The sequence below is a fragment of the Schistocerca americana genome, chromosome X, assembly GCF_021461395.2.
Source record: "Schistocerca americana isolate TAMUIC-IGC-003095 chromosome X, iqSchAmer2.1, whole genome shotgun sequence".
NCBI lineage: Eukaryota > Metazoa > Arthropoda > Insecta > Orthoptera > Acrididae > Schistocerca > Schistocerca americana.
In genome coordinates this window covers 965600829-965625916 of record NC_060130.1, presented here as the reverse complement: position 1 = coordinate 965625916, position 25088 = coordinate 965600829, and the positions used below count along the sequence as shown (strand labels likewise).

Below are 25088 nucleotides of genomic sequence, written 5' to 3'. Positions count from 1 at the left end.
TACAATTTTATCTCCTATGTATTTATGGAACAAATTACAACTCAAATATAGACACAATTTTTCAACATATTAACTTCTCTGTAGGAGTGACAGCCACCATGGGTAGATGAAATGTCAGATTACCCAGTTCCTTAAATGAAAGTAGCTAATCAGTAACTGCATGTTATGTACAAGAGAAAATGTAGCCAAATCTACAGTGAAATGAATTTCTTGTCACCTCGAGTATAACACATTTTTCTGGTCTGAGAATTATAAAGAACTAGAGATGCAACGTTAACTATGCCTCATAAGTATCACTATATCAGATAATACTGCAAGGAATTTCACAGCTTATTTCAGATGGCACTGCAATACAAGTACCAACATTTTATAATAATAATACAAACCAATTAAACTAATGATATGGTTATTTAGTAATTCATACTATTGTAATTACACAAACCTTAAATTCTTTGATGGTGTATTCAGTTCTGCTGACAAGTGATCTTCTGTCATCATAGCATAAAATTTTATTTCATTTTCCACATTATGTTTGATCAAAAAGTTTAGACTACAAAAGTTTTCATCAAAATTAGAGGCCACCAGCCACTGTGATTCTAATGACTGTAATTTTTCCATAGGAGTAAGCAATTTCAGGGATGCTTTAATACTTGTATCATTTAAAACAAGCCAGTGACATTCTGTTTTGTACTGAAAGAAAATTATATTTTTAGTAAACATCATTTTCAGTTTGCTTCTTATAATACTAAAACTGTATTTTGTACAATGCACTTGTGCCACTGACATTCTCTGAGCAATAAAAATAAATTTCTCTTGCTATTAGATGGCCTAAGTCCTGAGGACCAATTATGATTTTCAGAGTGAATACAAGCAAACAAGGACATCAGTGTCACCAGAGGAAGACTTGGTAATGTACACTTTGGGAAAACAAGTTAACAAGTTTCCATTATGACTGTAATGTCATAGCAGTAGCTGAATTACTTTACAAATTGACTCGAGCCCGTTGTTTGATGTCTGAAACATTTTAACAAATTTTGTCATCTAAGGTTTAAATATATTAAAACTGTAAATTACTGTTTTGTGCAGAGACACTCTCAGTAGTTCACTTGATATTCACAACTCTCACTTAATATTATAACACATTGGGAAATGTCATATGGATTGAAGATAACGTGATGCATAACTACTTTCTGCAAAAGGTAGCAAGTGTGTTGTTTGTGGAACACTTTGCACAGAGCACAGAAATGCTGTCAAAAAACTGAGAGTAACAATGGTCTCAATGGCTTCTGCAAGCACTGAAATCCAAAAATCTAACAAGCATAATTAAAATGCCTGCCACCTATCTGAGGGACCAATGACCTTGCTATTTGGTCCCTTCTCCCAAACAAACCAACCAACTACCTAACTGATCAGCACTAATGTGCCTGAGTATTGATATATCATACTCTCGTGACAGCAGAATACTGACACTTCATTTGCTGTTGTGTACATTCCCACAAAGTTTATAATCAGTACTTAAGTGACTGAGAGAACGTGCAGAAATGGAATTAACGCACAATTACATTTTTACTGATAAATGGTACACTTGTGGTAGGAAGAGACTCAGAATTAATTTTCTGTTGTGTACATCTTTTTTTAGATGTCAATGAAAATGCTTGAATAACTCTTCAATATTTGTTTTTGCCATCATACCAACAAGAATGAAACATGTAAATTAAACACATATATTAGGTTTTTTAAACACTTCTCCCTACAGCAATGACAGAAGTGATAGCATAGTTATTTAGCACGTAACAGAAACTGCCCTTGCCAGTAGCCTTGACGCAGTGGTAACACCAGTTCCCGTGAGATAACCAAACTTAAGAGTGGTCAGGCAGGGCTAGCACTTGGATGGGTAACCATCCTGTCTGCCAAGCACTGTTGGCAAGCAAGGTGCACTCAGCCCTTGAGAGGCAAATTGAGGAGTTACTTGATAGAGAAGTAGTGGCTCTGGTCTTGTAAATTGACATATGGCTGGGAGACAGGTGTGTGGACCACATGCTCCTCCATATCTGCATCCAGTATTGTTTGTGGGCTGAGGATGACACAGCAGCTGGGTGGCACCATTGGGCCTTCACGCATTGTGTGTGGGAGTTCAGTTTAATTTTTTAGAAACTGTACTAGCTCAATAAGTGTAGAAAATCAATATTAGGTTCAGTCAGCATATAATGGTATGCAAAATGGAGAAACACAGCCAAGCTGCTCACTAGCTGTCCATGGCTTCCAAACGTATGCGAGTAGAGAACATGTCATTTTACAATTGCTATCGCCTGACAATGTTTCTCTTTAGATTATAATAGTCCATAATTTTTTTCATGGGAAGTACTGTGATGCAGTTACATTGAACTTTTACATGGTACTCATATTTTTCAAAAAATTAATAAAAACACCTTCAAACATAGTACAAAACTACGAATCTTGCCAAAGCATACTGTACATAGAGCTTTTGATGTTTATGTAATTTCTACTTCTGTCATGTCACCTGTTGTTATCATAAAAAGAGAAAATCTTTCATTAGAGAACAGAATAATAAGCAGTACCACTTGCCTTAAAGTGTTCCCTGGAACTTATACAAGGCTAGACTCTAGAACACAGCATACCTCTACCATGCCAACTCATTTCATTATTGTGTTGGCAACCAACCCTAAACATAGCTTCTATAAGGAACAACATCTATATGTTATAGAGTCAATAATATTTTCTCCTATTAAAAGTTGTTTACTTACTGTCTGAAGAGGTTTTCCCAGACGGTATAATGACATTCCTATCATATTCCCTGCTTTGCTGAAGTTTCTTGTAATTATAACATTAAATGTAGGTATACTCAAAATTGAGGAATTCAGGTTCATACCACCAGAGATTTCAGTGTATTCGCCATTTATCTAAAACAAAGAAAGTTTTATCAAGGCATAAAAATTGATATTAATGTCTTGAATTGAGTGATAATGACATAATTTCTGCAAAAGAATACACTTCTTAATACATTTATACACATTACTTTTACTTTTACTTTTAATTTTGTGACACAAATGGGATTAAATACACAAATATCACAAGCAAGAGATGAAGAACACTGACTATAGATCTCACTGTTCATAACTACAGATCAGCATCATAAATTCAGTTTGAGTAGAAAAGCTTTTTCATTGAGGCATTTCTTGTAATTGATGGAAAATTAATCAAAAGGAAAATCAGAACACATAAAATATTATTTTCAGACACAGAGAGCAGATGTTAAAAATGTAAAAATATAATAAAAAAGTTACAAGCAGCAAAATTTGATTAGAAATTAGTTAAATTTGAGTCTCTCAAAAGCAGTAATTTCTTCTCTTATATGCAAAGAGGAAATAAGAGAATTGGAAAATGTGACAAGGGGTTACAAGTTGACTGAGATAGAATCCAGTAAATAGTGAAGGTTCACTTTTAATATAATTTTATGTAATTATTCAGATAAATCCATGAAGTGGTCTCTTTGGAATGGAAAACAACCACTAAATCAAAAAAAATATTTCAAATCTGTACCCACTCTTGTTTATGTAAGCTACTTGGGAGAGTGTTCTAACTGTGTTATATAATTCTAATCAACTCACCACACCTTTATAGATCTGAGATTGAATGTAATCATTCAGTATATTCCAAAGTGCTGCTTCAGAGGGAAACTGCTTTGTTCATCATAACCTAGATTCTATGTACCAGTAACAAAAGTTGGTTCAGATATATAATAACAGACACTTATGGCCAACACACAAAATTGCTTGAAATTATCCAATTCTTTACATATCAATATTCTTACCCATATTTACTTTATCAGCTCTCTTCACGTGTTTCAAGTTTATGCATTTGATCTGTATTTTAAAAATTATCCCCAACTTTACTACAATGTATTGAGAGTCAGAACCCCCTCTTATACACACTGACATAACAATTGATGCATTCCAATCCTCGTGTGTGACAGCTACTTTTACTTAAAAGATAATGTTTTACTATTAATTGATTAAAACATCAATAAAGACATATCAATAATTTTCATAATACTTTGCCTACATAAAAACCAATTATGTTTTTGTAATCCTCTGGTCAAACAGAGTAATCTGGGATATATTTTGATAGCATTTTTATATTTTTATTTTAAGATTTTTCTGGTAATTTTTGTTTCTGTATATTTTTAACCTTTTCCAAACCTTTCACCCTGGTTCAATAAAAACACTGAAAACACACTCTGCATGCAGTCGTACCGGCAACTTATGAAGGATTCCCAATGTGATTTGAATACACTGAACGGTTTGTATTATTAGCCACCAACATAGTTTAAATTTACACAATATTTAATTTGAATCATTAGACATATTGTAATTCAAATGTAGGGCTTGTCTGATGATATGGGAATTATGTCATTAGCCCACAAAATAAAAGTGGCAGCCTCAACTGAATGGACATCTTTCTGGCTACAGCACTTAGGTGAGTGATTGTTGTGATAGGAGCCTTAACAGATGTGTGTATATTTACAAGAAGCAATGTTCTATTTTTGTCTATGATGAAAGTGGCAGTACTGACTCACTAATCATTCAGTGCACTGATGTGATGTTGTTTATGAACAGAAAAGTAATAAACCAAAATTAATCAGAGTGTCCATTTATTACTTATAAAGTTCAAAGATCACATCAGACACTCAGATAAAGCTGAGAACCAGCACTCTGGAGCAAACAACCACAAGTTAAATATATCCACAGGAGTTGTGGATCTGGGACTCCTCATTATTCATGAGGGTTTCAGTTAACCCCTATTAAAATAAACAATAGGCACACTACAAATGTAGTCAGTAAAATGTTCTTGTTATCTAAAAGGACATTTTCTCTGTTTTCTTGGACTTTCAGTAGTTTGGTGCATGTGATTCAGTACATATCCTATTCAAACAACATCTCCAGAACAGTCCTGACTGATACAAAAGCCTATGTACATACAAATATATTTGCTCAATTATAATAGGTAAGTGAATATTTACCTGTATACATGGTGATGCAGCTAAGACAGGGCACATCAAATGTATAAAGAACAGGAAAACATACCAGTGTGTGGACCCCACTAAGTTATAGGGACCAATGATGCAAATTTTCTGAAGTATACAAGAAATTTTTAGTGTTTTTAGCTGTCTAATTAAGCATTAACTGCACGTTTGTTTTATTGCTGAACTATACATTTCTCTGTGACATTTGAGATGGCCTTCAAAGAGACCCTCGAAAAGAGCCTTCAAAGCAAACTTCTATGACATAACATGTGTGTAATGTGATCAAGCAGTAACATGATAACACTGCCACAAACCACTGTCTTGTTGTCAGGAAAAAAAGGTCCGAAGAGTGTCTGCCCTACTGAACCACATGTAGAAAAACACATAACTCAGGTATGATTTATGTATTTATCTGTGCATTTGGAACCAATCAGTCTGTGCTCTGCTATTATAGCTATCAGATAACTGGCCTGTGAAACTATTAAGAATTTTACAGTGTATACAACAATCAAAAATATGGATACAGTTTGAATTTATGGTGAATTTCATCAAAATGTTAAAGCAGCCCTTACAATCTGTTCTTGTTAACATTATAAATTAAGTAAATAAATAAACAGTCTGTAAATGTGTAAAATGAAATTTAGTACAAAGAGCAGCCATCCAAGGCAGCACCAATGGCTCTACCTGAGGCGAGTATTGAGTCACATGAGCTCGGTTGACAGATATAGTTAAATCATTCCATGATGCTTCAACTCTACATCATAGTTGAAAAGTGGTGGCGTGCCAGTCTTTCAACAACCTATGACCAGATTTTTCCAGTTGGTGAGACATGCAAAGAATGTGTAGTCATGGGCAGGAGTTGAACAACCTCTGTATTTAGGTAGGTCAGGTGAGGATGAGAAACATGTGGTCTAACAGACAGAAAGCTAATGTCATAGGGACATCAAAGTTGGTGCACAGTCATCAGCCTTAGCCTTAGCCTTAACATATGAGAAATACAATAGTTTCTGTCAAATTTTGAACCAAAAGTGATTATGTTCTTAACTTTGTGGTACTCCATACCATCACACAAGATGCTGGCCCAGTATGATGATAACAAATGCAATTTGGCAACTTTTGTTCTCTTTGAAGCATCAACATCTGGATATATCAAATGTAATAGTGTAGGCAGAACCAGGACTCATGTTTCTGTAATGTACACAGAACTGGAATTCTTCTGCAACATCAACATGCGAATGCTGTGTCAGTGCTATCACTGGTCACATGACTGTTGACCCATTCAGTCTAAATAGAAGCTCCAACAGTGGTCTCTGCACTGACAGTCCATAGTGCTCTGGACACTGTCACACTGTCTGTGTTGATACTTGTCTTGCTGCAAGCCAGCACATTTTCTAAATCATGTTACAGGACACAGCTGTATGGTCCTGCACATCTGAATGAACAATGTGACTATGCTCTTGAGTGGTAATAATGTGATGTTGTTGAGATACTGCCTGGCATTAAGTATGACAGTCATGGGATGCACCAGAAATGAGCAGCAATATTGTGATATTGTGTAATAATAATCCACAATGCCATGATCCTGCTGTCAAATTCCAACATGTGCAGCTAGATGTTTCTCTTTCTGCATGTGACAGTCTCACAAACAACCAACACCCAAATACAAGTTATGATTGAGAAACCTGCTGCATTATGTTTCCTTACATATGGAATGTGCATTGCTCTGAAATGTTTATCATTTGTGTATCCAAGTCTGAAGTATGCTTCATGACAATTTGAGTGTTGTATAAGGCTTTCATGGTGTTGGAAAATTAATGGTCAGCAGTGATTGCAGTATATTATTCACAGATGAAGCATTTTTTATAAACTATGGATAGACCAATATTAATATTAAATGCTGGTTATTAATTAAATATCCACTCTGGAAGCATCACTGGTCACTGTTTAGTTGATGAGCCTGTACATCAATTTAAATTACTTTCAGCAAGTTGGGTGGTGGGACCAGCCACCACCCAATTGTAGTTCTTTCTCCAGTGCCATGATCTCTGTGTTCCTTTTCTGTAGGTATTTGCAGTGTCTAGTGAAGCATAGATGGATGCATGCTGACAACACTGCCCTTTCCCCCCTCCCCTTACTACTATCTGTCGATCACAAAGTAATTTTAATCAGAGTAAGAGATATGCTTATATACAGATCATACAAGATATGCTGTCGCACTTGGGAAGATGTTCCATTGGACATATGGTAATCCAAGTGGTATCAACATGGTGGGCAAAAAACCAAACAATGCAAACTCTAGGTTGGAATATCGGCAATATAAGGAAAAGACAGGTTGCTATAAAGATGACACATTGAGTTGCAGACAGGCACAATAAAGAGACAGTTATGCACTTAGCTTTTGGCCAAAACCTTCTTCAGAAAAGGGAACAGACACACATTCATTCACACAGGCAAGAAAACCTCACACACACATGACCACCATCTCTGGCATTCCAGTCTGAACTGCCAGAGATGGCAGTCATGTGGGCTTGAGGTGTGCTTGCTTATGTGAATGAATTTGTGTGTGTTTCCTTTTATGAAGAAGAATTTGGCCAAAACCTAAATGTGGCACTGTCTTTTCATTGTGCCTGTTTGCAGCTCAGTATGTCATCTTTACAGTGATCAACAATGTATGTTCTCTTCATATTGTCAGCATGATGGATGATGAAATTCGGCTTGCAATATTGACCGTCTGGAAATCCTTACAGCATGTATCAATGGCTTGATTTATGTGTTTGCTTACATTTGGTACAGTATGGCGGATGTTTGTGGGATCTCTTCTCCTGATGATATGGCAGTGGTTTGTGGTGTTTACCTTGTTATTACTGGTTCAAGTTCCACACATGTCTAAGTATTATTTTAGAAACAGCAATTAATGAAATTCTTGGGGACATTAATAAATGGTTCCTAGCCAATTCTTTGTCACTAACCTTCAAAAAGACACATTATAAGCAGTTCAGAACTTGTAAGAGTTATCCTTCCAGTACGTAAATGAAATATGATGACAAAGAACATAGAAGAGGTCAACGCAGTTAAAGTTCTTGGTACCAAAGTTTGATAGTAAGTTCAACTGAACTCAAGAAGGTCCTGCAGATATACCGGGTGATCAAAAGTCAGTATAAATTTGAAAACTTAATAAACCATGGGATAATGTAGATAGAGAAGTAAAAATTGAAACACATGCTTGGAATGACATGGGGTTTTATTAGGGAGGGAAAAAGTTCACAAAATGTCCAACAGATGGCGCAGGACAGCAAAACAGCAGTGACTGCACATGACAATCATGTATAAAAGGAGCTGTAATAGAGAGAGATAGAATCAGATGCGCCAGCAGTTGCAGCATGTTGACATTACCTGAAAAGGCGCTTTTAGTGAAGCTATATTATCAGATTGGGGAACGTGCTAGTTCAGTGTTATGATCCTATCACCATAGAAAGGGAATTCGAATGGGTAAAGGTCTGCTGACAAATGCAGCTGTGGCGAGAATGATTTCGAAGTTCAAAGCCATGGGTTGTTTAGACGATAGACCCTATAGTGGCCGACCGAGCACAAGGCGTATGCTGCTGAGGCAGTTCAGGAAGAAATGGAGACTGTAGCGGGTTTTTCTGTGCATGGGGAAGTCAGCGCACATGCAGTCGCACGTCGCATTGGCATTCCATACACTACTGTTTGGTTGGCTCTTAGGTGTACCCTCTGATGCTATCCGTACAAAATCCATCAGCATCATGAACTGTTACCTGGCGATTTAGTGAAGCAGAGAGCATTTGCGGTGTGGGTTTTTCAAAAGATGGCGGAAGATGACGATTGGTTGTGTAATGTGTTGTGGACCGACAAAGCTCATTTCACGCTCCGAGGGTCTGTCAATGCCCACAACTGCAGAATTTGGGTTACCAAAAATCCTAGGACTGTCGTGGAAACTCCATTGCATGACAAGAAAGACATGGTATGTGTTGGATTTACCACACCTACCATTATCGGGCCTTTTTTCTTCGAGGAAATGCGTGATTCTGGTTTTGTAGCTGCTACTGTGATGGGTGAGAGGTACGCCAATATGTTACAGAATCACATCATCCCCAGCCTGGCTGATAAACACCTGCTGCAATGTACGATGTTTATGCAGGATGGCGCTCCACTCCATATTGCTAGATGCATGAAAGGTCTCTTGCGCGCATCGTTTGGTGATGATCATTTGCTCAGCTGCCACTTTCGTTATGCTTGGCCTCCCAGGTCCCCAGACCTCAGTCCGTTCAATTATTGGCTTTGGGGTTACTGAAGTTGCAAGTGTATCGTGATCGACCGACATCTCTAGGGATGCTGAAAGACAACATCCGACGCCAATGCCTCACCATAACTCCGGACATGCTTTACAGTGCTGTTCACAACATTATTCCTTGACTACAGCTATTGTTGAGGAATGATGGTGGACATACTGAGCATTTCCTATAAAGAACATCATCTTCGCTTTGTCTTACTTTGTTATGCTAATTATTGCTATTCTGATCAGATGAAGTGCCATCTGTCGTACATTTTTTGAACTTTTGTATTTTTTTGGTTCTATTTATTTATTTATTCCATGTGATCTGATGGTACACAGTGTGTTTCAGATGTCGGAAAATATCAGTTAACATTGTTAACATATATTAACATAGACATATAGTATCCTAATGTATTATATTGCTCAGTGTTTTCAATTTAACACCAACAGCAAGATTACTGTTCTAAGTATTCATTTACAGCGTAAAAACAATGACACAACAAATATGACTTCACGGCTTTGCTAAATTTTATGTTGTCTTTGATGGACTTAATACTAGTGGGAAGATTGTTGAACAGTTGGAGGCCCATGTGGAAAGCTCCCTTTTTACACAGTTGAGTGTTTGTACGTATAACATGCAGGTTTGCATTTTTCCTGGTGTTGTGTTCATGTATTTCAATATTTTTTATGGCTCTGGGGTCAGTTGGCACTATGTGGTTTCTGAAAAATTTTAGAGTCTCAAGAATGTAGAGGCAAGGCAGTGTAAGGATTTCCAACTTTCTGAAGATGGGTTTACAGGATTCTCTGGGTTTGCTCCCAGTAATAATTCTCATTGCTCTCTTCTGGATTCTGAATGTGCTCAGAGCAGTTGGAGAATTTCCCCAGAATGTAACACCATATTTTAGGTGGGCTTGTATGTAAGTGTAGTATGCACTGGTTAATGCTTTCAGGCTAGCACATGTTTTCAGTACACTCAATGCATAACAGCCAGTACAAATCCTGGCATTTACCTTTCCTGCATGTGTATTCCATTTCAGGTTATCTTGAACCCACAGACCCAGGAATTTGAAAACAGTATCGGTATCTATTGACTGGTTATTTACAGTGACAAATGGCTGACAGGAATTTGCATTTTGTGTTGTGTGAAAGTTTATGGAAGCTGTCTTTTTGGTGTTGATAGTTAATCTGTTGATTTTATGCCAGTTGCTGAGTTGTTCAGAGGCCAGGTTCACAGCTTTTTGCGCAGCCTCTGTATTCTCCCCTTTGAGGAGTACAGTTGTGTCATCAGCAAATATTATTGTTTTGTGTGCATCAACATTCACGCTCAAGTAATTAATATACAGAAGGAAAAGTAGGGGTCCCAATACTGAGCCCTGTAGAACACCTTGCTTTACAGTTTTATTACTTGATAGTATTTCGGTTATTGAGTTGCTTTGTCTATTAGTATATTTCATGCTGACCCTCTGTATCTGATTGGTTAGGAATGATAGCAATCCAGTTGTTTGCAATTCCTCTGATACCATAGTGTTCTAATTTTTCCAGTAATATTTTGTGGTCAACAGTGTCAAAGCCTTTGACAGATCCATAAATATGCCAGTTATGTATTGTTTTCTATCTAACAGTTCTAATAGTGTATTTATGCAATCATATACTGCAGTTTAAGTAGATTTGTTGCTTTTGAACCCATGTTGAGCTAAACTTAGGAAATATTTTTTTCCAATGAAGTCCATAATTTTTTGTACATTATTTTTTCAAAAACTTTAGAAAAGCAGGATGAGATTGAGATAGGCCTGTAGTTATTCATATCTTTATTATCACCTTTTTTGAAGACAGGAATTGCTTTAGAAAGTTTCAGAGCTTCATGGAAGATACCTGCCTGATAAGAACAGTCACAGAGGTGAGTTAATGGTTTAGCAATTGTGTGTTCACAATTTTTGATTACAGCTCCTGGGATACCATCAATTCCAGCTGAATATGAATTTTTTAACTCTCTGAGGACTTTTGCAGCATCATTTTCAGCGACTTTGGTAATGAAAGTTGACTCTGCACATGTGTGATATTTTTTATTTGCTGGTTGGTAATTTGTGTTAGGATTATTTTGGACCAATTTTTCAGCAATGCTCGTAAAGAAATTCGGGATTAGATATAGATTCATTGTTGAGTTTGATTTCTATGTTCGTGTGTGAAGCTTTCATTTCCCCTCTTTCCCTTTCCATGAAACCCCATGTCATACCAAGCATGTGTGTCAATTTGTACCTCTCTATCTACATTATTCCGTGATTTATTCAGTTTTCAAATTTATACTGACTTTTTGATCACCCGGTATGTTCAAGAAACTGTGGGTATTGACTATGCTTCCCAATACTTTTATTCTTCAATGAAATTTGTTGTAAATATCTCTTCTACATTCCAATAGCTCAGTTCATGGAATCAGTACTACAAATAAGAATAACCTATATAAAGATTTAACATCACTTACTCTGGTCCAGCTTCAGGAACACATTTTTTTTAAGTTAATAGACTGTGTGCTTTTTTCTATGGAATAAGATAGAGCCTTTGAAGAAGACTTTAATTAGATTATATATGTAGACACACACTAAGATGCATATCATTATTCTTAGGCTGTTGTGCGCTGCATCAATGAACAGAAAAACAGTTTGCAACACTTATTCACATGGATCACGTATCTACACAGAAGATGCATAGGTAGCAGCTAATCCTGTAGGCTTCTTTTGAACTGAACTTTATTAGCAGTAGCTAAACATTTTATGTCTGTTTGTAAGATATTAAAATGGATATTCCTCAGAAATATGCTGTGGTGCTCACACAGTCATCCTGTAGACATGTGTAAGGAGTTGGACATTTTGATTACTGGTATTGCTCCACAGTATATTTACTTCCTCATGAAGTTTGTTTTAAATAACCACTACAGTTTAAAAGGAACAATGCTGTACATAATTAAAACACCTGAAAAAAAATGACATTCATTAACCCACTCTAAGATGTTAAGTTTGACTTTAACACAAGAATGGGTGCACAATGCTACCACAAAAACATTTATTCAGTTACCCAATTAAAGCCTCAGAAAGAGAGCAAAGTTAAAATTGAAGAAGTTTCCTTGGCAACTCCTCCTATTTTGTAGAAAGGATTCTATTTATGTAATATAAAAGATGGGGGGTAGGAATTATCCAATCACGTATATATTTGGAATAAATGCAATAACCTTGCAACTGGTCAACACACATCGATATGTACATAAGAATGTGTAATATGAATGTAAAATGGCTCATTTTAGATCACTATGTTTAACCATACAAATGATCCACGGCACATAAAACTAACTAACCTGAATAATAAACACCTTTCTGGACCATAGTAAGTGATTCTAAGCCTTATTCATGAACTGAGCTTATGGCATTATTGGTCATGGCATCCCATCTAGGGTAGTTCAGCCGTCTAGTGCAAGTCTTTCTATTTGATGCAATTATGGTGACTTGCATGAGAGGCAAAAGATACTCTCTGAACAATGTGGGAACAAATAAATATTCTGAAACATAATGCTATGAGAATGTAATACAATTTGTGAGGATCTGAGAAATATTTAATTTAGTACTGGAAGATGCTCCAAAATAAAAATAAAATTGAAGACATGAAAAAGATACACAATACAGAGCTCTGAGAGAATCTCATAAAATTATTGACCTATATGAATAAAATCTTAGGCTGATTGTAAATACTTTCTACAACTTTACTCAAATATCTAAATTTCACACCATTCTGACTGCAGTATAGGTACACAAATACACTGATGGTCTAAAACTTTATTAGCACATGCTTAATAGCATATTGGTGCACTTTCAGATGGCAATACAGCAGCAATTCTGCACAATATGGGTTCGACAAGTCCTTGGTATGCGGCACTGACTTCTATGCACAGGTCACACAGTTTTTTTGTGTGGATGGTGCGGATGCTGGATAATGTACCAGACATGTTCTACCAGGTTCAGACAAAGGAATTTGGTGGCCAAGATACCAATTTCAGCTCCTTATCATGCTCCTCAAACCACTGTAGCATGATTCTGGCCATCTGACGTTGACAGTTGTGATACTGGAAGATGCCATCACTATCAGGAATGACATCACTCATGAAGGGATGCAGATGGTCTGTAATAATGTTCACATAGATCACAGCCGTCATTATGACTTCAATTACAATCATAGGACCCAAGAAAACCCAATAAACATGACTCATCTGATGATGTGACACCTCCTCAGTCACCAGATGCTACAACAGTGCCTCCACACACCATAACAGCAGTTCCATCAATTCCTGTAGTAGCAGCCTCATCTACAATATCATCACAAGGAGGGAAGAGTAGGCATACAACAGTAGATGTGCTACCACTCCAAGTGAACAATTTTTAGTAAAAGGCAACAAGAGGCAGAAATCCAAAAGATAAGCCCTAAAAAAGGTTTGAAAACCAATCACCATAGTGTTCAGTGTGTAAGCAATAAGAGCATGGATCTTAAAATCTGTTACCTTAACGTTCAAGGACTGACAGATAAAGAACTTATCATAAATGAGTTTGGTCTTGATAACCAGTTTGATATTTTTTGTCTGAGTGAACACTGGGCTAATGAGAATGAACTTGCAGTTGCCAAATTTGACAATTTTAGTATAGTAAATAGCTATTGTAGGAAAGAGCACATTAGAGGTGGTGTGGCAATTTATTCCAACCAGTCACTCAGTTGAACAATAACCAAACTAGACCTAAATTCATTGTGTGATGAACAGCACTTTGAAGTTACGGGTATAATCATTAATAGTCATAAGCTAATAGTAGTATCCATGTACAGATCACCAAAGGGAAGCATTAACATATTTTTAGAAAAAATGGACATGCTATTGAGTGAATTAAGTAATATTAAATGTCTACACTATGATATTGCAATAGGAGGTGATTTGAATGCTGATTTTGATGTTACTAAATGTAAGGGTAGTGTTGCAGATCTGGAAAACTTACAAAAGACAATACAATTTACATCATGTTAATAACAGGCCCACAAGAAACAAAGCATGTTTAGATAACATCTTTGTATACTTCAAGACCACTGAAAAAACATGTGAAGTTGTAATGTTCCCATTCTCTGACCATGACTCCGTACCTCTAAATTATGCAAGTAAAATTCCCCTCAATAGGAGCAATGCAAACAGACCTGTCCCAACAGTTGTGATTACCAGACCTGTAACTGAGGATAAAATTAACACATTTCGTAATTCCCTTGCTGACAGAGACTGGTTTGGCCATTGTAGTGTCGATGGACATTACACATCAAGTAATGACCTGCCAGCCAAAATAATATTTGATACATTTTTTAATGCATTCTTGACCCTATTTAACTATAGTATTCCCATAAAGAAAATCAAAATAATGGACAGCAGCCACAAATCCAGATCTCAAAACAGACAAAATATATGGTACACTAAACAGCTGACAGATCTAAAGAAACAAGTTTTGTTACTGTACAACATATACAATAGTATGAAGTCTGACTGTGGCAAATCAGCCTATGTGGGATGCAGGAATGAATACAAAAAAGCCATCCTGCAAGCCAAAAAAACCTACAATGCCAACAGCATACATAATTCCACCAATAAATGCAAAACCGCTTGGAAAGTAATTAACAGTGCTGCCACAGATACTAAAAAAGACAAAATTAATATCCCACCACAAACACTCAATGAGTTTTCTATTAATTCAGTGAAAGAAATAGGAGACACAATTATCAAACCAGACATTAGTCCATCCGAGTTACTCTCCCAAAATTGGGGTGGACAGTCACTAAATACAAGCATCCTAACCTTCTCCGAAGTATTGCCTAGATATGTACAAGGGGTCATAAAACAACTGAAATCATCTGATAGCTTAGATATATATGGCATATCATGCAACCTGCTAAAAAAAGTGTGTGATTGCATTCTGTACCCTTTAACCCATTGCATAAACAAGTGCTTACTTGAGGGATATTTTCCTGATGAATTAAAACTGTCTAGGATTGTCCCAGTACACAAAAGGGGAGATAAAGACTCTCCATCTAGTTACAGGCCTATTTCAATAGTACCCGCATTCTCCAAGGTAATAGAATGCATCATGTACCAACAATTATCATCTCACTTCGAGAATCTAGGAATAATTAATGCTACACAATACGGCTTTAGGAAGAATCTGTCCACCATTGATGCAATCAACACAGTAATCAGTTACATCCTCAAAGTTTTTGAGAACAAAGGCTTTGCTCAGGTCTCATTCTGTGACCTAAGCAAGGCCTTCGACTGTGTTGAGCACACGCCACTACTAGAGAAACTAGAATTCTAAGGCATCAAAGGAAACAGTCTCAGACTATAAAAAGCTTATCTCAACAACCGTAAACAGGTAGTTTGTGTTGGTAAGTAAATGTCAAACATAGAAAATGTTAAAGTAGGTGTGCCTCAGGGATCTGTACTGGGGCCCTTCCTCTTTCTGATAATGATCAATGACCTCCCCTCATTTATTAGATCCACCACTTTATTGTATGCAGATGATACGACTTTTCTTCATAGCAGTAACAATCTTAATGATCTTAAAACCTGTGCTGAAAATACACTCACTCGTGCAGCATATTGGTTCAGAGCAAATGGTTTCCTGCTAAATGAAAATAAAACTCAGCAGATAATCTTCACTCTAAGAGACAAGCCACTATCTGATGACCCTAGTTCTGTTAAATTCCTGGGAGTTTATTTAGACGAAAAGTTATCCTGGAGCCAACATGTAAACTACACTCCTGGAAATGGAAAAAAGAACACATTGACACCGGTGTGTCAGACCCACCATACTTGCTCCGGACACTGCGAGAGGGCTGTACAAGCAATGATCACACGCATGGCACAGCGGACACACCAGGAACCGCGGTGTTGGCCGTCGAATGGCGCTAGCTGCGCAGCATTTGTGCACCGCTGCCGTCAGTGTCAGCCAGTTTGCCGTGGCATACGGAGCTCCATCGCAGTCTTTAACACTGGTAGCATGCCGCGACAGCGTGGACGTGAACCGTATGTGCAGTTGACGGACTTTGAGCGAGGGCATATAGTGGGCATGCGGGAGGCCGGGTGGACGTACCGCCGAATTGCTCAACACGTGGAGCGTGAGGTCTCCACAGTACATCGATGTCGTCGCCAGTGGCCGGTGGAAGGTGCACGTGCCCGTCAACCTGGGACCGGACCGCAGCGACGCACGGATGCACGCCAAGACCGTAGGATCCTACGCAGTGCCGTAGGGGACCGCACCGCCACTTCCCAGCAAATTAGGGACACTGTTGCTCCTGGGTATCGGCGAGGACCATTCGCAACCGTCTCCATGAAGCTGGGCTATGGTCCCGCACACCGTTAGGCCATCTTCCGCTCACGCCCCAACATCGTGCAGCCCGCCTCCAGTGGTGTCGCGACAGGCGTGAATGGAGGGACGAATGGAGACGTGTCGTCTTCAGCGATGAGAGTCGCTTCTGCCTTGGTGCCAATGATCGTCGTATGCATGTTTGGCGCCGTGCAGGTGAGCGCCACAATCAGGACTGCATACGACCAAGGCACACAGGGCCAACACCCGGCATCATGGTGTGGGGAGCGATCTCCTACACTGGCCGTACACCACTGGTGATCGTCGAGGGGACACTGAATAGTGCACGGTACATCCGAACCGTCATCGAACCCATCGTTCTACCATTCCTAGACCGGCAAGGAAACTTGCTGTTCCAACAGGACAATGCACGTCCGCATGTATCCCGTGCCACCCAACGTGCTCTAGAAGGTGTAAGACAACTACCCTGGCCAGCAAGATCTCCGGATCTGTCCCCCATTTAGCATGTTTGGGACTGGATGAAGCGTCGTCTCACGCGGTCTGCACGTCCAGCACGAACGCTGGTCCAACTGAGGCACCAGGTGGAAATGGCATGGCAAGCCGTTCCACAGGACTACATCCAGCATCTCTACAATCGTCTCCATGGGAGAATAGCAGCCTGCATTGCTGCAAAAGGTGGATATACACTGTACTAGTGCCGACCTTGTGCATGCTCTGTTGCCTATGTCTATGTGCCTGTGGTTCTGTCAGTGTGATCATGTGATGTATCTGACCCCAGGAATGTGTCAATAAAGTTTCCCCTTTCTGGGACAATGAATTCACGGTGTTCTTATTTCAATTTCCAGGAGTGTATATTAGTAGTAAGCTATCTAGAGTAATTTATTTATTAAGACAACTCAGAATTTGTGTACCTGAAACATACATCAGATCATCTTATTTTGCATTTTTCCAAAGTATAATATCCTATGGCATTATCTCGTGGGGTAACTGTAGTCATATACATGACATCCTATTATTGCAGAAGAAAGCCATTAGGATAATTAAAAATTCTTCACATAAGGCTCACTGCAAACCCTTATTTGCTAAACAAAAAATTATGACAGTAATAAACCTCTATATATATATATATATATATATATATATATATATATATACAATGTCTTAATCTTTACAAAGAAGAACCTACAAGATGTGAAACGTAGAGAAAATGTACATTGTTACAACACAAGAAGCATCAAACACATATACACGCCTTACCACAGACTATCAAAATCAATAAATAGCTATGAAGTCACAGGGCACAAACTATTTAATAAGCTGCCACATGCTATACAGGATCTTCCTGAACATACATTCAAAGAAAGACTGCATGAATGGTTTATTGCCCACCTGTTCTATGATATCAATGAGTTCTTCAACTGTAAAATGCAGTAATCCAACAGATGACCCACTGTACATTTATTGTAATATAAGCTAAAATATTTCAGTAGTCAATACCTTATCACACTGTATTGTAAATTGTGACTTCATTTGACGTTGTCAATTGCTGTAATGGCCTAAAGACAATAAAATCTTTATTATTATTATTATTATTATTATTATTATTTCATTGATTGATCTCTATGATCCCATGCCAATCACAATCATAATTGACTATGTCTTTTTTACAGAGTGGGCAAGTCAATGATCTCAGTGAACTCGTGATTTCACTGTTCGTCAACCTCTTTCCACAGATGCTCATGCCTCTAGCATGAAAAAGCCATCTAGCTGTACTGGATCTCAGATGCTTGTTCATGACAGTCTGCCCTTTGCCAAGGTCATGTATGTGGGCTGATTTCCTGTCTCCAACACATTTCTCACTAGAATGATTTCTCATGCATCTCTGCTCTGCTTAAATACTCTCCTTACTGTGTCACATTCCCACCATGATACCAGATGCAATTCAACCTCACAGTGGGCAGAGGTCATAATGCTTCAGTTCACCTTTGAATATCTCTAAAACTTCTTTTGAATTTCTAGTTGACTAGTTTTACATTTTTAATTTTAAGGTAGACACAAAAATGACTCAATGCTCTTACCTTAAGATTCCCAGTGGCAGCAACTGAAGTGTAATCAGTAGATAAATTAAAATTTGTATGATATAAGCCGTTTCCTGTTTGCAGTCCAGCTTTGACATCTACATTCTTGAATCTCTTGAATGGTGTATAAATGTTCATGTGCATATAATGAGTTTCGGGCCTATATATAGTGCTTTCCAAAGCTGTGTAATTCAGTAACATACCTGACTGTGAATAAACACAAATGTGTAATTAACAAATACATTTTAATAAAAATGAGTGTGTATTGTCATGAAATCAAATAACTTTCACTTTGCTCAGTCAAGCATAAGAGAAATTTATTTCATACATACCACTGCCCAGTTTCCATCTGTATCTTTGGATTTGAGGTCAAATAGCAAACCAAAAATTGTCTCAGTTATTTTGTAGTCCAGATCAGACTGTATCTCTTTAAAAGATGTAAATGGAGATGTTATAACCAACTTGTTAGTGATGGTGAAATAATCCTGTGAAAGTTCATATTAACACAAGCTTAATTTAAGTTTGAGATACTATTATGTACTATTTCAGACTGATCTATCCTGATTAACACACAACTAAGTAAAAAAACAGTATTACTTTTTAAATAGTATAGTAAAACTAAATTTGCATTACACTTAGTTCACAATTTATGGCAAAAATTAGAGAAACTTGGAGACACTGCATTGCAACATATATTGAATCCTGAGAAAAACTGGTTCATAAACATTAATAAACTAATGTTTGTTAATGTGAATGAAAAAGATAGTAAATTATACTTGGATCATCTATAAAATCTCCAAAGGAAAGGAAATAATCAAGGCCAAGGCAGTACTGATGGAAGTCAGTTTAAATGGAATGGCAATGCAGAGAACGTCTGACACATGTGGGAATAAACTGCAGAAAATAAAACTGTAGATAAATACATAGCTACAAAAGAGGAGAGCTGTCTTTCCAAAACAATGTAGGGCAGCAGACATTAAGTAAAATATTACAGATTTGATGAGACACATACTGGTAATTCATGATATTTTAACTCTTTCATGAGAGTATCACTGTTCACAGAATTTAAGGTATTGCCTCAATCACAAAATATTATATTATATATGATAACAAATTCTGATCTTTCAAAATGAACATAGATTAATATAGCCTATTTGAAAAGTAGCACACTCTTGAGGACAGAAACTAAAAATCCTCTTCCACTTATCCAGATTTAAATTTTCCATTGCCTCTAATCTGTTTAAGGGGAATGCTAAGTGTTTTTCTACATAAGGGATATTGCTATTTTTCTTCCGCATTCTTTCACAACCTGAACTTGTGTTCAATCCCTAATCAATTACTCATCACTGCTGGTTGTTAAACTCCAGTTTCTTTTCCTGTTCTTTTACTGAGAGTCTTTCTCTGTAGCTATTGTTTATAAACTCTATCCTACATGAAATTACACTAGCTACAGCAACTGAAGCTGAAGGGCAACACTGGATGTCAGTCTATGAAAATGCAGCATAAAATTACACAGAATTGCTGGCCAGTATCTATATACAGATGGCAAAAATCTTAATAGTTGCAATAGACACATATAAAAGTACAAGAAACTACGCTAGCTGTTGGAAATATTAGACCCTGCTTCGAGGAGGAGAGAGGTCACACAAGGTTAAAATGGAAGGATAAATCACTCGGACCACAGGATGATACGGACGAACCTATACTTAAGGCAAGGGCAGGTGGTTCAATGACTCAAATGTGATTCATCATTCCATGTCTGATATTTTAAAGCATATGGTAAAATGGGTTACAAGAAAGTAAATCACAGCATAATACACCATATTATACATGGTATAAACATGAAACTTCCTGGCAGATTAAACCTGTGTGCCAGACCAAGACTCGAACTCGGGACCTTTGCCTTTCGCAGGCAAGTGCTCTACCAACTCAGCTACCCAATCACGACTCACGCCCTGTCCTCACAGCTTTACTTCGGCCAGTACCTTGTCTCCTACCTTCCAAACTTCACAGAAACTCTCCTGCGAACCCTGCAGAACTAGCACTCCTGAAAGAAAGGATATTGCGGAGACATGGCTTAGCCACAGCCTGATATAAACATACTAAACTATAAAAATGATGTGACAAGCAAAACTATTTCAACTCAGAATTGCCATGTATTACTATCCTATTATCCCACTGTCCTTCCATTTCTGTAATTTTTGCTTCTTCCTATCCTTTGTCTTCCCTGAACCCCCACAACTGTGTTATACTGCCCTGAGCCATATAAGACAACTTCTAGAACCAGTCATGCCTCTGCGCCATAACAGAAGCTACCTGCATGTGTGTGTGTGTGTGTGTGTGTGTGTGTGTGTGTGTGTGTGTGGGTGTGTGTGGGTGGGTGGGTGGGTGTGGGGGGGGGGGGGGGGGGTTGGGTTGGGAACATGCACTCGCATTGGTGGACACACATGTGTGTCTAGATGCACGCCATCTGACTGAAAGTGCAAATTAAACTTCAGTGTTACAACATTTTATTTGTGTGCAAAATAAGTACTCAATGCTTCTTCTGTATGGTGCATGGTAGTATTTCCCTATAACTTTTTTTCAGTTCCTAATTCTAATGATATACTAAGGAAATGCTCCTTCTTGCTTATATATAAGTCTCTGAAGATTAATTGTAGTAAATGTAAGGCAGTAGACAGGTATATCAGAACACATCCCAGGATAAGCATGGAAATGTCATGACAATATAATATGCAATCCAAGTTTTAAAATCCACAGGAAATATGGATTAAGGTTCACAATAAAATGAGCCACTTGAGTTACTTTCAAGCACAAAATAATAATGATGAAATCAGAAAATTAAGGGAGGCAATCAACTTCCACAATGAGGCTCACAAGAAAGTTATGTTTCTTTTAGACTTAAGCACTATATGAGAAAGAGATTTAAAATAATTGTAACAGATGCAAGAAAATGTAGTTAATAATAATGGCAAATACATAGTTTTTGTGGTGCATGGTAATGGATATGAATAATTTTAATGGTCACTACTGTAAGGTACTTATGAACTGATAAATGTGCAAGTACTGTGGCGCATGCTGAAACATTTAAAAAAATGAAATCTGAAATCTGCTGTAATGCCAACAGTAGAGCTGCACCACTTGTTTGTCAATGAATCCCATACTGAAAACAGAATAGAGAAAATTTACAAACAATGCTGATTCATTAGCTATGTGAAGAATGAAATAAGCTACTAACAGGAAATTTATCAAAGGGTTCAAATACATATTTTGGGAAGATTTAAAGTCAAATGTTTCCTTTGTTTAGAAATGAAAAATTTATTGAGCTGTATAACTTTCTTCTAGGATGGCAAGTAAGTATTGCTAGATTCATTAAAGTATAACCTACATGTCTGGGCCAGTCTTATACACACCAAATATTCCATCATCCCCCAAGAAACATCTGAAAAGGAGCAACCACTCATCATCCACTACTAATCTCTACCCTGGACTAAACCATATCTGTTGCTTAGGCTTCAACTGTTCATCATTGTGCCCAGATATGAAGAACATCCTATCTCAGTCCCTTCCCACATGGGTAATGTTCCTGTGGAAGATCCAGGTGCAGCACCTGTCTGATGCACTCATCCAGCACTTCCTATTCTTGTCCCATCACAGACTTATTCTATCCCATCAAGTCCTTCCTGTGAAACCAGTCATGACATATACTAGCTCAGCTGCAGTTTCTGCACAGTATTTTATGTGGTCATGACCACCAACCAGTTGTCCACCAGAATGGACATCCACTGTCAAACAGTGGCCAGAAACAGTGTTGATCACCCAGAGGTGGAAAACGCTGCTAAGTACAAATATGCTTCAACTCAGTGGCTACTTCATAACCTGTGCCATGTGGATCATATCCCCAGCACCAGCTATTCTGAACCACAAACACTGGTGTTATCCTTGCAGGATATTCTTTGCTCCTGTAAGCCTCCTGGCCAAAGTCTCTGCTAACCCACTGAACCCACACTCTACTCAACAGTCTCCTATTCCTCTGTCCTGTCATCCACTCGCAATACATGTCTCCACATCATTGTCATCATGTGCCACACAAATCAACTGGCTCTGGTGCTCGTCTACGTGCTGCCTCTCCCTCCTGCACCCCTATCCCAAAAACCTGTGGCCTCCCTCTGAGTAGCCAGCTACTCCCCAGCCCTACCACATCCCCTATTTCTGCTGCCTCCTTCTCCTGGCTCTTAAATATTGTACTAACATGACACCCAGAATTGATCAAAAAAATTTCTCTGTAATATTCAATACACCAAAGATATGAACTGCTGCACAGTTTTAATGCAATATGAGCAGAAAGTGAAATTTCTTGAGAACCAAATGCACAAATTATCACAATTGTATCAAAGCAGTCTCAAATTATGTTTCAATTGGTGGTTACAACACAATAAAACTTTTGCACTGTTTCACTACAGCTGATAGAAAGAGAGGAGTATCATTGGCTATTTAAGCATCCTGATGGTTGATACTGAAAAAAACCTTCACTACGGCACATTACCTTACAGTATACTAGCAACATTGCCTCATTTTTGCAAATATTGGATCTAGATGATCCACATATTTGTCTTCATTTCAGAAAAATTATTTTCATCATAGAATTATTTGCTATTTGATGCCCCCTTTTAAATGCTGCATTAGTGGTACATATGGATAAACTATTTGGTCCCACTGTTCATGTACTACAATACACAAATGTGTCTGCATATATACGGCATCTGTCAGCTTAAAACTGTGGTGATCATGATTGAATAATGCAGCTGATCTATCTTAATGGTCCCTTGGGAATGGTCTTAATATATCACCTTCTAAATATTCTATGGTTTTCTTTGCACAAAAATGTGAAAGTATTCTGTGAATATGACAAGCTTTTGACCTTACAAACTGAATCTCAGAACATCAGAAAAGGCATTGAGACTTATTCTGGACAGAGCATATTAATCATATTGTTACAAAAATAGAAAAAGCTCTGAATGTCTTACATGCTGTTAAGTCATGAGTGGCGAGGAACTCAACTGGACATCCTCATCACATTATACTAGGCTGTTCCAGTGCCATCCCTGAAGGACGCAATCTCTCCCAGATACCCCTGAGATCCCTTGCAGGCTGGCAAAGCTAATAAAAGCTACCACAGGTGGCTCAATCACATGCATTCAGCATGTGCACTAACTATGTGACAACCCTGTCGGTTTGTGCTCAGCATGTTCAGAACCGTTGTGTTGGATCTGGCGCAGCTGCCTGGCTGCCTATACATCAGCGATTTGCCCACTTGTGCCCATGGGCATTCAAGCTGGAACAGTATATCTTATTCTATGGACTGAAACACTGGACTATAGGAGTCTTCTTTTTGCAAATGCCTCACAAAATGTACTACAAAAACTAAATGGACATATATGGTTCCTAGAATCATTTATATTGTCACCAACTAATGAAATTCTAATAGTGGCCAAAGAAATTTCTGTTGGTATCTGTAGAGAACTATTAAAAAAAATCTGATTAAAAAATCCATAACAATTAGTCATCCTATCATGGATAAAGATCAGTACTTTGCAGAAATAAGATATGCAGAAGGAAACAAATTGTCACCCCTGTTAGGCTTCTGCTGTCTCAGATTGACGTTTTCTTTGATGCAGAAGCACCAAGTGTCATCACTGTTTAGCCTAGATTATAAACAACAGTCTGTCAACCCTATGTCTTTTACCTGTGAGTCAGAACAGGTCACAGTGTAGCATAAATAATGTTATAATAAATTACTTTTAAGACAGATAGCCACATTTTCTGCTTATACACAGGGTGAAAATTAATAGGGACAAATTCGTGACTGGAAAAGGAGGAAAAAAAGCCCTATGAATTTATGTCCAGAAATGCATCATTGGTACAGTAGATGGTGCTGATAAATGAAAGTTCATCTGACCATATGCTGTGTGTTCCCTGTGTGATGCATGCTGCATGACTGACACAGTGTACAGTAAACAGCAGAATGATTCAGTATTCATGTCAGGAACAAGCCAAAATGGTGTTTGTGTATGGCCAAGCAGATGGAAATGGTCAAGAGGCAGCACAGCTATACCAAAACAAGTACTCTCACACACACCAATCACATCGCCCTTTTCAAGCCCTTTCTGGGTGTGATTATGAATACTTTCAGACAGACCAAAAGAGGTGGCATACTGTGCATATGCCAGATTTGGAGGAACAGGTTCTACACTTGTGATGCTATTTGGACAGAGGCCAGAATG

At 37.9% G+C, this 25088-nt stretch overlaps 1 protein-coding gene across 1 annotated transcript in view; it reads right to left on the bottom strand.

Moving 5' to 3' along the window:
• Positions 1-25088, bottom strand: part of LOC124555064 — a 704233-nt gene that overhangs the window by 389157 nt on the left and 289988 nt on the right. Inside the window, exons 33-36 of the mRNA XM_047128850.1 lie at positions 19137-19289; positions 18805-19011; positions 2766-2921; positions 443-690 (exon numbers count right to left, since the gene is read on the bottom strand). Of these exons, the coding sequence (XP_046984806.1) occupies positions 443-690; positions 2766-2921; positions 18805-19011; positions 19137-19289 (764 nt within the window). The remainder of the gene's footprint in view (positions 1-442; positions 691-2765; positions 2922-18804; positions 19012-19136; positions 19290-25088) is intronic.